The sequence below is a fragment of the Stegastes partitus genome, unplaced genomic scaffold (assembly GCF_000690725.1).
Source record: "Stegastes partitus isolate 25-593 unplaced genomic scaffold, Stegastes_partitus-1.0.2 Scaffold2664, whole genome shotgun sequence".
NCBI lineage: Eukaryota > Metazoa > Chordata > Actinopteri > Pomacentridae > Stegastes > Stegastes partitus.
The window spans coordinates 8,591-25,683 of record NW_007580395.1 but is presented as its reverse complement, the minus strand read 5'-3'; the positions used below and the strand labels follow the sequence as shown (position 1 = coordinate 25,683).

The following is a 17,093-nucleotide window of genomic DNA, read 5'->3' as shown; positions in this document are numbered from 1 at the left end:
TACCCTGAAAATAGAGTAGGCCTCATAAGGTCAAAGCTAACATAAGGCTTTTCCAAATTGAGTGGGTATCTTTGTCATAAGCTTTTTCCTAACAGTAGGCCTACATGCAACTACCAGAAATCATCATCCTCTGCCACAAAACTTAAACTTTTGATGGTAACCCCTCAATTGGATTACTTCAGAATGAAGAAGCCCTGTATTGTCTTCAGCTGGACAGATTTATGGTCCGTCTAACATTGTAGAAACCCAACTGGAAACCCTAACAAGCAGTTTTTAAGCTACTAATGGATCAGATTGGAGGATAGTAAGACTTTATTTGATTTCTAGTGTTATCAGGAGCATTACGAGTCTGCTAACGTGGCTCTAGACTTATAGTGTTGCCATCATTGTCTCACACAAACCTCAATCTGGCGAGTTCTTTGACATGAAAATGGTCAAAATTAAGAACCCTAAATGCTGGCACAAAATGTCAGCGCATCAGCAGCTTCAGACCCAGACTGTTCGGCTTCAAGAGTTCATATCTTTTTAGGCACAAAGTCTGTCTCTCTCTTTTCTCCCAATCTCTCCATCAGTAAGTTAGCTGGAGTGAGACTTGTCACATCATCTCAGACTCCAGGCCTTGGCGCACAGATAAGGCCGGCTTCCAGCTGTAATCCGCCAAGAAGGGCAAAGAGATGGTCACACACACACACACACACACACACACATAGACAGGCACACGAGGGGGAGAAGCTTGAACATTTAGACTCACTCACCAGTATCTGCCATGTCAGACACACACCCTCTGGGTTGACACACACACACACACATATAAACTTTGCCCATCTGGCTCCAGCGAGATAGGGTCGGCGGCCAAGGAGGGGTGTTGAGGGCAGCTCATGTCTGACAGATTAGCCAGGGTCTATTTCCTTGCCACGGAGTTTCGATTTTTGACGGCACAGCCTGCCATCCCATAATGAAGTCTTTGAGCAGTGACTTAGCACCAAGGACAGGTGGGGGACCAGAGCCCGTCCACCACTCATACTAATGACAGCTGGTCAAATATCAGAGACTGCACAGACTAACAATGGGCTTCTACCGCACATGCCGCTGTGTGAGATCATCATGCCAGCTCGTTCTGCTGCCGCTAAACCATTTGGCTCTCCAAGTTTTCCTGCGCCACGCACCCCGAGCAGCGTACTTACACAAACAAGTGAATCTCTGCCTCTAATCTCGTTGTGCACCCACGAACTCTCCTGGAAATGACTTCCAAACAAATTCCCGATCCTGTTTTCTCCTCCTTAGTGTTGTGTTGTTGTTTTTTTTAAACAAGAGGAATTGTTAATGAGTGTTGATTTGTTTTCACTGAGCTGATTGGAGTGTTGTTTGTCCACTAATAGAGCTCTTATGGCTCTTGAGTGCCTATTCAAAAGTTAAAAAAAAAAAAAAAGTGCTAAATTAACTCTGAGGCTGGTGGGAATTAATGTATAAACAAAGCAATAGGAGTTAAAAATGTGCAGTCATTAAATTGCTGAGCACATGTAGGGTAGATAGATGAGTGAGAAAAAAAATATGTCTAGTTGTTTTGGGTTATTATGCTGGAATCTGAGGAATGTGACCCATCTGCATGAAATCATTGCGCCTGACAGCGATATATGTTACCTACATGTAAAAAACGACTAAATGGACCGATCTAAGTAAGAAACTCAAAATCAATATTTTATCATGTGTTAACATAATTCAGGCTGTATCTCAGATATAGCCCAAGGCGCAATGCCACTGCAGATGGGTCACATATATGCCTTGAAATAAAATTCCAACTCAAGTCAAACTTTCCAGAACAGAGAAAAGTCGGATTCAAAATTGGACCTTGTGGTTCCAGCAAAATTAACTGCACAAACTCAGTCATGTTTAAAAGGCTCCACAGTGGAATATGACTGTTGGTGAATAAGTTTGATGCACATGTAATTTTAGCAAAGGACAAAGAAGAAGCACTGTACACTGTTCAGGTCCTGCTTATTCAAATCAGCAGTCAAAAACGTAACAAACTGAACATTGGACGTGAAGATCGAAGTCATACAGGGGGAAAAAAAAAAAGACTCCAGATGTTTTGACATTGTTGCCAAAAACCATTTTATTCAAGAAAAGTGCTCCATAACTAAACTGGCAGATGGTCAAGAGGACAATATAATGTAAGTCTCGATAAATGTGCTTTTTTTTTCCTCCCATTTTTTTTTTTGTTGCCTTTTTTAGAAAGCATTAGTGGAGTTACAGACAATAAATCAGGAGCACAGATGGTGTAAGCCTTTAACCATCAGGGCACCAAGTGCTCAAACCTCCAACAAAACAATCTTTATGTAGATTGAAACATCTAAAGTGACGATAAGAGAATTTTCCTTGGAGCTACTGAAGGATTTTTGATGCCTTGACAAAATTTGTCCTGAAAGAAGGCCAGAAACTGTTACTTTCTGCAAAATAATACAGAAAGTAAACAGGATATTTATATTTCCAACAAGTTTTTGTTTTCCTTATTTGAGCTTCATCATCTCACTGGATTCTCTTCATTAGCAGTTGTTTAATTATTTCTGTTTAAGAAATTTGTCTTTGGGTAACTCTAAGCTGCCATAAGTTAAGTTCCTTGCCAGTTGTACCTGACTCTGGGTCCCCCTCGCAAGGTAATCTGACCCTGACCTGTGAAAAACTTTTTGCAATTTAAGAGAGCTCACATTTTGTAAGAAGCAAGAGGTTTTTGGAAATTTTTAGACGATAATGGTAGAAAAGTGGAGGTAAACCGCAAAGCAGTTGATGAACAACAGGAATGAAAGAGGTAAAAAGAGAGAGAAGGTGGAGCGGGAGCATATGTGAGTCCGCAGCTGAAACATCCATCACTTCCCTTTAATGATGGCGGTGAAGACAGCATTAGTCATGCTCGCCTTGCACTCCAACGAGGTGATCGCAGGCCGCCACCGGCACAGCAACATATGTCGGAGTCGCTGACTTGAGTCACATCAGTCTGCCTCGAAAAATTGCTCTGACTGACACACAAGGAAAAGACAACCGCTCTCAGGAATGGGACCACCTGTGTTGCCCTGTAGAACATCACCATCTAGTGGAGAGGAGGAGGAAGTGTAGCTCCGTCAGACAGCTTCATCTCTTCATGAGGAGTTTATTTATGCTCCCAAAGGAGAAATTAATCCACATGTAATGCTGCAAGAACAGTTTAGGTAAAGATTGCTCCGTGTTGAAAAACGACATCATGTGGATGTCAAAGTGAGCCAGATGTTGTACCACTGGACAAATACAAATGGATGATGACTTGCAGAGTCTTCAAAAAGAGGGGATTTGGGAATTGAATGAGGTTTTCCAGTCCTGACTAATGGTTTTCCGAAACTCAAAAGCAAGGATTCGGGAGCACTGATCTCATTCAGCAGCTGGGTTCACGGTGGATTGAAGACTTAAGAGGTGAATATACAGAGAATGATACAACTGTATCACTAATCAGCTGAAAAATGCTTATTTGCATTATAAAATGGCTTAGAGGTCGCACTAATATACAAAGTCCAGACACAAGTAGATACACCGATGCAAGCTGAAGATGTGTGTGAAGTATCATGAGGCTTAATAAATGTACTTCTTACACTAAGGAAAGATGACGCTGGTGGGAAATTTTTAAAAAAATAGAGCTTTTATGTGACACCCATGGAGGCAGACGGATCCTTACAGGTGGCAAAAACTTTACCAAATGCTTAGCAAACCTTCTACTTTTTTTTTCTTTTAATGTTACAGCGTAGTCACCATCAGAGTATTACATTGTTATTTTTATACATGTAAAAACTATTACATGAACAGGAATATGTATGCATGTCAAGCCACTTGAAAATGACTCAGAACTTTATCCATCCATTTATTTTTTTAACCCTTTTTTTATTCTTAAGGTCAGAATGATTCACAACAACGTGTTTTCTTTTCTACATTGGAAAAGACACAAATGTTAGAGGTTGAAAACAAAACATACCAGTCTTATTATTTTGGTTGATTTTGTGATGACCACTAACGAACATCCAGACGTCCTCAAATGTATTCAGACGCTTCCATTAAAGAAAAGACAAAATAGTCACTCAAATAAAAAGAAACTGAAAAAAGTAATAATAATTTTTCTAAAAACTTGCTGAATTTGAATTTTGTGAAGTAAGACATTACTTTTGATTGTGGTTGAAAAGAATAATTTAAAAAAATCCACAAGACTGTCCCAGACAAATTAGAGCACTTTGCTGATGAGCAGTGGGCCAAAATCAGAATACCTGTCAACAGGTGCAGAAGTTTGATTGAGAGTTACAGAAAACACTTGAGTTGTTCAACAAAATATTAGTTTATGGGTCCCATCATGCTTGGTTGCTTGGTTTTTTTGCTGTTTTTGTAAATATTTCTGTTGAACCACTATTCTAAAGCAACGTCATGATTTTCATTACACTATTATTTATTGTTACTTTTGACAATTTCAACTTATTTCAGTGATATCTTTTTTTTTTTCCTTCTTTAATGGGAGGGTATGAATACGTTTGAGGACGACTGTGGCAAACAATGGGGAGGTCGTATTCCAGTCCAGGATTACTGGTTTGTTTTTGTCGCTTTGAGCAAAATGCATTGATGCTGCCTGAAAGAATGTTTCTCATTTGAAATAGTTTTCTATTAGCTTTTGAATCTTAAAACAGACACACACCTTTTTATTAAATTTAATCTGTTTCTGATTACTTATAGCGCCTGATTTTGATTTAGCCTTTTGACAAAAATTGGAATTAATTTGTTAATTTTCAGTTTAGTCATTTAAAAAATATATATATTTAGTGTAATTTTAATAAACAAAAAACTGAAAACATTTTCGTCCGGTTTCGTCAGTGTCATTTTACTTCCATTTTTGCATTTTTAATTAGTTGAAATCAGCACTTTGAGGTCACCATCCCTGTGTATGGTTACCGTGGTTACATGCTGGAAAAGGCTCAGAGTGCTCTACGGTGATATGAAAGATGGACTCACTAAATCGTTATCATTAGATAGCTGGTGACTGGGTTTTATTTCATTTCCATGCTTAACAACCGTATATTCATATATGGCTGCTTGTGTGTGTTTGTGTGTTGGCAGTGTGTTCGGTCACATCAGCTACAGGTCCGACTGGGAGCTGGTCAAAGTGGACTTCAGGCAGTCTTTCCCCCGTCAGTGCACTGAGTCTGATTATGAGTCTTGGCAGCTCACTGACCTGCAGGTAATACACACAAACACAATACAGACACATACTTACGCTTCATGGAAGTTTTCTTAGATATGCCTTTATGAACCAATGCAGGACAATAAATTCTACTGTTGTGGGATTTAGAATGTTCAGCTTTGGGTGAAATAAATTCAATTATACATTTATTACTGAGGTCACAGCTGCAGACTTTATGTCACAGCAGTCGTAAAGGGTTGCGTTCGATTGTAGTGCACACAATAATTTTAAGTGTTCGTGTGTGCTTATGTCACCCTCAGGGAGAGAAGTGCATTATGGGCCAGGAACGGACTTTCAGAAAGAGAAAGGACACGGCGTTCTGCATCAAAGGGAAAAGCTACATCTCTGCTCTCACCAACAAATCCTGCCAGTGCACCGAGAAAGACTTCAACTGGTGAGCCACGGATTTTTAGAAAACACTGAACAGAATTCAAATCAGATGACATTTTCTTGGATTATTGTAGATTAAAACCCGATTACACAGAGTGCCAGTAACTATATATTGAATGAATAAGAATAAACCCCAAGTGGGCAATGGAACATAATGATAGTGTTTCAGAAAACAAGTCTTTATATAGATGTAACATCACTATGGGAAATATTCATTTCTGATTGGCAAGTGCTATAAAACTCTGTGCATCATATAATAAAGTGAAGCTGTAAGCATATTCACAGCTACATAATACATTACCCCCAATGTCTCTACTGTGTCCATTACTTTCTTAGGCCAGAATTTTGTTGCTGCTTCCATGAACATATAGCAATTTTCAGAACTGTGTGTCTGTGTTGTGTTTGTAGTGACTATGGTTTTGAGAGATCCCACACGGAGGGCGAACGCTGCTTCGCTGACTTCTGGCACGATCCAGATTCTCCACCCGAGGACTGTCATCTAGGACAAAACTACGAGTCCAGCACTGGGTCTGTGAACACACTCACACACAAAGAGGCTTTAATGACATGAAGTATCAAGAAAAATATTGGCAAGGCATCTAACTGCAGTTCATCCAGATGTATGGAGAGTAGACAATAACACTACCAGAACATTAATGCAGCATTAAGATTTGAGACCTCCAAAATATTTTTTTTTTGCCACTGATTTGATACAAGTAATTTAATACTACATATCTGCCGATACCAAGTTTCAATCTTTTAATCTGATACCATTTTCCTAGATAATACACACTTCAAGTACTGTAGGTCAGCTGTAGTATCTGCTTATGCCACCAGGTACTAGAGCCGTACAGCGCTGTAGCAACCAGGAGGCTGTCACACGGACTGTGGCGGCTCTGTTTGCTAAGCAGAAAGCATCAGGGAGGTTGAGCTAGTAAAGGGGCAGCATGATGAGATCTTTGGGGACGCTTAGTAACATCCAGCAAGCGCATATTCAGTATGTTAAATCAAGCCAGGATTAACTAGGATAGTGTTTTAATATCCTAGTGGTGCATTTAGCAGCTGCCTTGGTGGCCAGAATGTGTCTGTGGCTTAAAATAGCAATACAGCACAGGATAAGTTTCTAATGTACTCACATTGTTGTACAAATTAATCAATTATGGATCGATTATAGTGCTGTCATTAGGAATCCTTTAAAGTTCTCAACGCCTGCATGGCAGCAAACTTAAATGAAGGATTGGACTTAGATTTGTGTTAAAGGTGATCAGTTAAAAATAGTTTTTAATCTGAAATTCCAAAGCTGAACGTTCAAGTTAATGTTCCTCATTTCATTGTAATCGGAATACTGACAGGACCGACATATGATGTGGTTACTGTTGGCTTAATTGTTAAAGTATTTATTTAAGAATTCTGTCTTCACCTTCATGCTCACACCTGTACGATCCTCTGCTGTGTTTCAGCTACAGGAAGGTGATATCTAACATATGTGACGGGGGACTAAACAAGCAGCAGAGCACAAAACAGCACAGCTGCCCCCTGTTGCCGCCTAAAGGACTACAGGTTGGCATAAAAGGGCAGATGCTGGCTGTGGCACCAGGTGATGACATCACATTCATTGTCCACCAGGAGCAGGTAGGATAAAGGTTGTTTTTGGTTGGTTCTTCCTTCTTAATTTGATCTAAAACAGTTTAAAGTCCTTGTTCCTTCCCAACAGGGCGACACCAGCAGCACCAAGTACCAGGTTGACCTGGGTGATGGGGTTCGGGCCATTTACCAGAACCTGACGGTGACAGATGAACCCATCCAGCACCGCTATGAAAACCCAGGAGTCTATAAGGTCACAGTGAAGGCTGAGAACATGGCAGGACACGACGAAGCCACCATGTACATCCAGGTCACAGGTCAGCCTCCCAGTAACCATCTTTTTCTCTTTTTTCCTTTTCAGGTGATAGTGAAGTTTTTGATTTCTGTAGTTCTCAGCATCAGATATCACACAACCTGTCAGTAACCTGCCACTCCTTTGATCTGTATTTCTTTTAAGGGAAAGGATGATGAAAACACCCTTCTGCAGTCAGTTCATTCATCTCTGATATGTCTAACTTTGCCAAATACTCATCCCCTGCTGTTTAAGGAGACAGGTCGGAATCTTACTTCAGTGGTAGCTTTTAATTTTTTACTTCCCGAGCAGAAATGATTTCCTGCCATTTGTTTGACGGCTCTGTCTCAAAAACTCAAAGTGTTGCTTTGTCTTTGTGTGTATACACTGATCAACCATATTATTAAACCCCTAACAGGGAAAGAACACTGATTATGAGGCAGCAAGTAAGCAGCAAGTTCTTGAATTTCATGTAGGGAAGCAGGAAATATTGGCAGCTTAAGGATCTCAAAAAGAGCCAAATCCAGAAGACTGGATCTCCAAAACAGCAGGTCTTATAGGGTGTTCCAGATATGAAGTGGTTACGATAACCACTGAGTCTACAACAAGTCCATGGGCGCTCCAGACCTAATTATGCACATGGAGGTGGAAGGCTGATACATGTCTTCCAATCCAGCAAAACATCTGCCAGAGTACAAATTGTTAAAAAAAAAAAATAACAACAAATCAAACAACATAATTCTGGCTGTGATAGAAGGTACTTCCTCTCTGTGAGAGTTGCAGACCAATCCGAGTGCCCATGTTGACCCATGACCAATGCTGGAAGTGCCTACCATGGGCATATGAGAGTCAGAACTGGACCATGGACCAAACGGACATGTACCACCAACCTAAACAGTGTTGTTTTAATGGCAGCAGTACTTCCTGATGACACCTCTTTCAGCAGGATTATGCTCCCTGACACTTCAAATATCATTCAGTGATGGTTTGAGGAACATGACAAAGAGTTCAAGGTGCTACCTTGGCTTCCAAATTCCTCAGGTCTCAGTTCCATGCAAAAACAAGTCTAATCTATAGATGCCGCACCTCACAACTTCCAGGACTTAAAGAATCTGTCGCTAATGTCTTGATGCCTGATATCTAATCTTGTGGTGTCAGAGCTAGTTTGACATCATGCGGTGGGGACACAATATTTGACAAGAGGTCTCAATGTTGCGGTTGGTGTAAGCTGACCATTAAAGATCTTCTGAGCTGTCTTTACTGTAATACAACATTTAGTTAGCTTTGCAATATTTTTTGTGAGACTTTGACCTGCAATGTAAGAACATTCATATTCAATTTATAGTGTTTAAATTAACTTCATTTAGGCTTTATCTAACGAACAACAACATTGTTTTTAATCTCTTGCAGCCCCTCTACAGGAAGTGCACCTGGAAGTGGTTCCCATCGCTGGGAGAAACCATGAGGTCAACCTGACAGCCATAGTTCTTCCCACTGAGGCCAACATGACTGTTTTTTACTGGTGGATAGGAGACAGCCTCCGGGTAAAGGACACACCGCAAATGTCATCTTACAACATTGACTAGCACTGTTTTATTACAGCTGCCTATGTTTAGCAAAAAAAAAAAAGCACACTACAAATGCAGCACACACAGTCATAATAGAATTCCCTTGGAGTCATGGTTGAATTCACTTCTTGGATTTAAGTTCTTTTTTTTCTCCTTTTAGCTCTGTTTTGTTCTCAACCAACCACTGAGGAAAATGTCGGACTCATTAACTGCTGAATGTTCACTTGCTAGTTGTTAGCATTGTCTGTTTGCCATCTGGGTACAAAAAGGAACAATGGATTTAGCACAGCGTTCTTCCTGAAAACAGATGGCCACTGCAACTGGAAATAAAGTTAAGGAAAGCATAGTTGGGGGTCTGACAACCAAAACAGTGAGCTAAAATAGACTAAATGGTTTTATCAAGCGAAGGCAAACAGGTTCAGGTGATAATTCCTTGTTGGTCCATCACTACATGCAGCACTTTTCACATCCATCTGATCCATTTTTATATATAGAACATTTTGCTTCTGCTCCCAGACCTTCCAGACAGGCTTTAGCTAACTTATGACTTTCTCACACAGCCCACACTGACTCTGCGGAACAGTCTTCTGACTCGTTTTCCAGACACGGGAGAAGTTTCCGTCACCGTCCAGGCTTCCAACGGCCGATCCATGGTGCAGGACACCAGGACTGTCCGAGTCTATGGTAACACAGTGACATTCTCATACTGAATGTGTTTGTTTTATCATTGGGCTATAAACTATAATGACTGAAGACTTTAGATTCAGAAATAAATAAACAAGTGTGACATGGAGTTTTGGTGAAGGTTGTAGTCACCTATTAGCCATAAGATAAAACACTGAATTACTATATTGATTCCTACAGACAATACATAAAAGAAAAAAAGCATTGCCTTAAAGCTTAAATCTTTAAACATGACAGTTTATTCTAACCCTTAGAAGCAGTAGCTGGATTTTTTTATTTTATTTTTTTAAATCTATTGAGGCCTTCATGTTACTTTGGCAGTTTCAAGAGCTTTCAACTGCATCTCAGGAGATGGAGTTGTCAACATTCCTCAAGCAAAAGTCAAACTTCTACAACTATTCCTGGCCTATGACTCATTCAGACACATCTGAGACAAATCTGCTGCCTGACATTTTTTCCACTGTTGCCTTAAAATATTGTGTGATCTCAGCTCTTGTTGTTGGTAAGCGAGTCAGAGGATGAATTATGTCAGATTTCTTTGTTAGAAACAGATGTGCTTGTTTTATTTATAAGGTGCAGGCTTTTGTATTTGAGGAGAGTCAAGAAATGTCACTTTAAACCTGAATGATGACTATGAACCAGTTCAGTTAGAATAGACGATTGTGATTGTAGTAGCATGGACCATATGATTCTGCTCAGATTGTTCCTGTTTCCTGTACACACTCCTGTACATCTTTGTCATATATGCCACCAAGTTACTTCCATCGTGCTAACAATTCACTTACTGTGGACTATTTTATACTCCCGTGACAGTTTTTAGATTTGCATCATAATTCCAAATCTAAACATGATTGTTGACTTTTCCTTCAGATAACTTCCAGGTCGTCCCCCTGAGCTTCAGCAGGAACCTGGACCGCTTCAACCCAAACATTCCAGAGTGGAGAGATGACATCGGCCAGGTGGTCACCAAAATATTGGCCAAGGTACAAAGTGAAACAACAAAATGATGAGGAAGTGATTTCACAACAACACAACCTACATGCTAAAAAAAAATGTTCAGAAAAATAATGGATCTGGTACAGAAAATACATCTGTTTGTACCGATGTCTACTATGGATCAGAATAATATAGACGGAAAATAAAAATGTCATTCCTTAGGTGTTGGTATGCCAATATGACCTTTGACCGTCTGACCTCAGATCACAGGTGTACCTCAGGAGTCGCTGGTTACGGTGGTAAAACCAGGCCTCCCCACCACTGCTGACCTCTACGTCCTCCCACTGGACAGCAAACCAGCCAAGAGGAGCATGTTTGTAGACAAGGTACATTATACATGCAGATATTTACATTTTTGTGTTTATAGTCTTTCCCTTCCATTTCTTGGAATACAAAGATATAAGGAATAAAATATGAGTATCTTTCCTTAAGTTAATATTTTCTCATCTTTAGCGTATTCCAGCCATCATGCAGGCCTTCAGTGACAACAACGTCAGCTTCGTGGTGCGAGGAGGTCTACAAGTACTGGTGATGCTAGCTGACCCGAACGCAGGTACGCTTTGCCGTGTACTATACTGCATTACTTCCCATTTAGAGCTGCCATTAAATATTTTTTGAATGATAATTGCATGTTTATTCCCAAGGACTAGGTCTTATTGCTAATGACTCAACAACCACAGCGGCAGAGAATGGTGCGTTCATGAACAAAACACCTGCAGCTTTCCGTATGAAAGCATCTAGCCTCCCCACTCTAGCTTCAGCTTTGACTGCTGTGCCTTTTCCTTTCCTTGTTTTCCAACCATTCAAAATCCTTTCCGGTCTGAGCCTGCCTGTGTCGCGCTATGCTTTTACCACCTGATTACCTATCACTGTGTTCAGAATGGTTGAGTTTTCTATATAAGGTGGCTTCTTCCTTACAGACTTGTGGTTTTGAACGTCTCCGATTTCTGCCTCTCCTGTCCCTCTGCTTCTGCTGTTCTTGACTCAAGATTTTCTTCGTCCTCAGTGTACTCTGTGGATTTGCCTATAGCAGCACTGTTTCATCAATTTTTTATCTCTGATTGTACAAACATGATGCATTCTTCACTGCTACGTCTGTGTATGTATCGTCACACCAGGCTACCACGGAGCAGCGGGAAGTCCAGGTGTTTGGGCTCTAGCAGTCATTTTCCTAATCAGCATCATTGCAACTGGCTCCTTCATCCTCTACAAGTTCAAAAGGTGAGTTATGTCACATTAAAGAGATGTGGCATTTCAAAATAGAAATTGTAGCATTTTCTTCTGCTTCTTAGTGTTACTTTTAGATAAAATATTGGGCTATCGTTGCACTTCATGACCTCTATGTTTTCCCTGGCTTATGAGTCCGTTTTTAGACTCAAGTAACGATTGTTTTGTAATCTGTTTTCAAGAGCGTAGAGATACTGTAGCTACAGATAGATTTTGTAAAAAAAAAATACAGTAAAATATGTCATATATAATTAATTAAATGTAAGGTACATGCACTGAATTTGTTGCATCACCCAATAGATCAAAATCCAAAGACTTGGTATTGTAAAAAAAAAAAAAAAAAGCAAAGTTTATAGCTGAATTTTGAAGCGTCGATGATCTCAGAGGGAACTGAAACTGCATAAAATAGTCAACTCGTGCATAAAGACAAAGGAGCTTCAGATATTACAATGTCTGAAGGTAAAAATGCATTTTTGGAAAATTCAATTAAGAAATTGTTACTTGGTTTAAACAAGCTACTATAAGGATGTGCTGATAAATGACGGTGATTTTAGCTAAATGCTACTGTTAACATGCTCATTTTGTAAACACACAGTCAATTTGATTTCGAGATATGTCACAAGGTAATGAAAACCTTGATGTCATGGTGACGCTGGATGAAAAATCAGATGATTCCCAAAAGTGTCCACTGGTGAACACCGATACCAAAGTTTGCACCAGTCCATGAAGCTGATTTTGAGATATGCCACAAGATTATGAAACCTTTCTCTTATGGTGGCGCTAGATGAAAAATAAGGGGATTCCTAAAGTCAGTAAGCTTCCACATGAATGTGTGTGTACCTACGTTCATGTCAAAGCAGCTGATTTTACCCTAAACCAAAGTAACTAACCAAACAACCACCATCGCCATCTTTTGAACCAGACTCTTAGCGTAGCATCTGAGTATCATGTTGTATCTTGTTTTACTCATACATGAAATAAAATATATGAAAATGTCATTTATATAAATGTATTTCTCACAGTATACAGTGTCGTCTTACCCTGTTAGCTTGCATGAAACTTCCCAGTTGGTTGTATATCTTACATAACTGCATGCTTTCTTTTCACACCAATAACCCACCTGCAGCACCTCCTCGCGTCCTGAACACCAATGTCCACCAAAAAGTCACTTTGAATTAAAACATGCAGAACTACAGCCCCATCTTACGAAAACACCAAATCCCACAGTCCTTGGCTTAGGACTGAGGATGCCTATCCCCCGCTGTTTTTCAGGAAGCTTCCAGGCAGCCGCAACGTCTACGCCCAGATGCACAACGAGAAGGAGCAGGAGATGACCAGCCCCGTCAATCACAGCGAGGACACCCAGCACATCATCCAGGGCGAGGAGTTCATTGACGACGACCTGGACTCGCAGACTCTAGGTAACGCAGGAGGTAGCCCCGCCTTCCGTTCCCTTATAAGGACTACCACTAACCACTGCTACTAAAACCCAAGCCACTAACACCAGCAGCTAACACACACCAAGGTACTGGAGGACTTCCCCCTTTTTTATTATTATTATTATCACTGCTATTGCTCAAGTTTTCTGATCTTTGCTGTGACTATTTAGATCTTTACTGTTGCCTCCGAGATTGGTCACGAGGCGTTTTATGGTCATCACCTGCATTTACAAGCACATTTAATCATATCATTGCTTACATGTTATTGCGCCATAACAGACCATCAGATTGACGTAGACTGAAAAGTTTGAAAATTGAGTTGCCAAAGAATTAAGGAACAACCTCGTCCTGGATTATGGATTATTTTATACTCTTAGGGTGTTTTAACTACTTTCATAACTAAATCCTAATTGCAGCATGTATAGACATACTATACAATACGATACGATACGATATGATACGATACGATACGATATTGCTACATCGTTGGGTGTGACCAACATTTTAAGCAAAGCATTGAGGAATTGTTGTTCGTTTTGCATGGATGCTAAGCTGGTGCAAAGGTACCCTGTGGAGGTTTCAACTGCAGCTATTCCAAAAAAAAGTGATTTCATTTATCATGTTGCTGATTGGTAACACTGCTGCATTGGTATGTAAGTGGCATTTTACCATTGTGTCTGATTGAGGTTTATACGCTTAATATATAGTAAATATATCTATTTGGCAGTCTACCTGAGTGATTTGCATAAAGCTGAGGTCTAGCCTACTTCATGCAAAACGAGTTGTCGCCGTCTGCCTCTGGAAACTCCCGAAAACCTTTTGAATAAACCGTTGTTGATCTCAAATGAAGCCAGACTTAACGGCTGCATGGCTTCTTTTTTTGTCACCACAGATATTTTCAGAATAACAAACGAATCGGCCATGTTTGTCCAGGAGAGGGAAGCATTGTTCTAATCACGCTCAGCCAGTGTAAACACCAGAGTGGTCACGCAATATAAGAGGAGCAAAATTTAGGGGCTCATGCTTTTATATGTAAGATTTAACCTAAACATAAAGTACCTGAGAAAATCTAAAAAACGTCATAGCATGGGCTCCATTTAAGGACCCGATATTCATTTCACCAAAGAAATCTGAGTATGTATATAATGCAGATGCCAAACACTGAATAAAGAAGAAAATTCATTACGAAAAACAAACTGTATTTTGATAAGAAAACTCCACAGGGCTCCTTTAGCAACACTGAACTGCAGCTTTTCATAAATTGTTTTTGTTGTTGTTGTTTTTTCTCTGTCCTTTACCATGACTCATTTGCTTGCCTTTTGTCCTGTTTCTTCTTCCGCCTTGTTGCCAGGCAACCATTCAGGTGTGGTCCTGAGCATCAACTCCAGAGAACTGCACAGTTACCTGACCAGCTGATGGCTACCATGGCAACGCTGATGAGCTAGCCCAGCCTAGCCGAGCCGGCTAACGAGCACAGGGACTCCACTTTGCCTTCCTCCCTCTCTCTCCTCTCCTTTTCCTTCTCTTCCTTCCTTCCTCCTCCTCCTCCTCGGACACTTCACCTCCACTCCATGGCCTCTTCAACCCTTCTGCTCCAGCTTTTTGTGCGACTTGTTTCGTTGTTGTTTCTTTTTTTTCCGTGAGTCTGGTGGAGGGACGTCTCTATTTTTTTTCCTCCCCCACTCAGTCTCTTCCTGCTAGGGTGTTTCTTTCTTTTTACCGAGGGTTGTATTTTTCATCATTGGACGCCCCCCTTTCCACCCTGTTCACTTTTCACACCAGCCTTGGACACCCCAGCAAGGATGGAGGTCTTGATCGCTCATCAGTGTTTTATAAGAAAAAAAAAACAATAAATCTGTGCGTACATTGTCTGTCTTAACACATATAGAATCAGCAATCACTGCACCGACTCCCAGTCAGAGAGGGTTGAGCCATCTTAGCATGTAGACACTCAAGGTAGCAGGTGTGCTAAGATGATTTCTGAGCACTAAAGGTAGGTTACATTAAGATAGTGAAGTCAGAATAAAGTGTTTTTCCTCCTTCCCCCTATTTTATTTTCTTTCTTTTTCCCCCCACAGTTACCACTCTACCACTCTCTTTTCAAAGGCAATAATAATAATGGAATGTAGGATATGATATGAAAACCCTCGTGAATTTGCATATGAAGAGTGTACGCATGCAAACACAGGAGGGCGGTGTTGCACTTTCTTCAATTTTTCCACTCGCAGGTACTTGGAGAGCTTAGCTACTGTATGTACACGCAGCTTTTTGGTCATCTTTCAAACGTTCACATCCTGTTGAAAAAGTCACAAAGTTACAGAAGTTCGGTGTTTCTAATCAGTACCACGTTTGTCTGTCCCATGGTGCCTCAAACAGCAGATGTGGATCTGCTCAGTGACATTACCAGTTGTCAAGTCGAGTTATTTCTAAAAATCTGCACGGCCCTTTCTCCTCCTCCTCCTCCTCCTCCCCTACCCCCACCCACCTCAATTTTCTGGGTCAAAGCAGACTCGTTCCCCTGGAGACAAAGGTTGCCGTCATGGAGGGAAGGTGTAGTTGATATATTTTACTGTATCAGCCTATATTAGGCGTAGCCCACGTTGGAATCATGTCTCCTTAAAGGTTTGGTTTGATGTATGTAAATGTGTAAATAGAAACAGTGATCTCCACTTTGTACATATTCCCTTTGACATGTGTGTGAGTGTTTTACACTACTACCAAAATACATGGCTTTTTCTTTTTTCTTTTTCTTTTTCTTTTTTCTTCTGTTTTCCTGGAATGATCTGCCACTGAGTTTCCTAAATTTGCAGAACTGTTTCCAGTTTCATCTTTGCCTGCTTCGCACATTTTCGATATTTTCAGTGTAATCTCATGAGTAGGAATATTTCACGGTCTTCATTGTCAACTGGAAGCAGTTTCATTGTCTTATAAAGATACTCACAGCCACACAGTGACGACTATGTATATGGATATTTTTGATACACCTGTCGGTTTTTTCCCCAGTACGTGTAAACACTGGTTAGTGTTTCTGTTGCCTCTTTGCTGAAGTCTTTTCATTTGTTCGATTGCACTAATGATGTAAGCAGTTGCTGTCGCCACGCACCGGATGGCAGCTGAGCAATTCTACAGACTGAATGAAAAGGCCTTTGGCTGAAAGGCCTTTACAAGACTACCAATGCTACCATTTTCGTCAAGATCACCCTTCTGTTCATCCTGTATTTGATACAGCAGATTCACTCGCTCTGGTTTACACCTTAATTCATCTTTTGTACATATTCTGCTCATGTTCAACTTGTTCTTAGTTTTCTAGTGATGTGTCGTCATTGTATCGATGTCCCCTCCAACGAAAGGGGAAGTGGGGATTATGATATTCCAATGTAATAGTCAAGGAGTTTCACAGATGATGGCACCGTCAGTGTAATTTTGACCACGCTGTTTTTACTTTTGTTGTTTTCTTCTTTCTGCTGGTTTGTTTGATCTCTTGATTTTGCTATTAAAAACAATTGTGTGTCCTCTTCAGGAAGCGTAGTGCACTCAACCTGCATCCTGGAATAAATCACTCCCATAACTTGTATGCATGTATGGTTTACATGTTGTCATCTCAGGCATCAGCCTGGACTGGTTCTACTGGTACCGGCAGCCAGAGATATCCATTATCTATAATCCTCACT

The 17,093-nt window shown here is 40.5% G+C and overlaps 1 protein-coding gene across 1 annotated transcript; it reads left to right on the top strand.

Moving 5' to 3' along the window:
* Positions 1-2,748: 2,748 nt before the first annotated feature.
* Positions 2,749-16,996, top strand: LOC103375555 (VPS10 domain-containing receptor SorCS2-like). Its single transcript, XM_008305863.1, has 15 exons — positions 2,749-2,765; positions 5,119-5,239; positions 5,503-5,636; positions 6,041-6,160; positions 7,093-7,264; positions 7,347-7,533; positions 8,919-9,052; positions 9,637-9,760; positions 10,631-10,743; positions 10,960-11,082; positions 11,210-11,309; positions 11,401-11,448; positions 11,875-11,977; positions 13,256-13,404; positions 14,774-16,996. Exons 1-15 carry the CDS (start codon positions 2,749-2,751, stop codon positions 14,836-14,838), a joined length of 1,710 nt encoding a protein of 569 aa, XP_008304085.1. The 3' UTR covers positions 14,839-16,996.
* Positions 16,997-17,093: the final 97 nt, after the last annotated feature.

Coding starts and splice junctions, on each gene's coding strand:
- LOC103375555 (XM_008305863.1), top strand. Junction 9,053..9,636: donor GGATAGGAGACAGCCTCCGG/GTAAAGGACACA, acceptor TTTCTCACACAG/CCCACACTGACTCTGCGGAA. Junction 10,744..10,959: donor TCACCAAAATATTGGCCAAG/GTACAAAGTGAA, acceptor GTCTGACCTCAG/ATCACAGGTGTACCTCAGGA.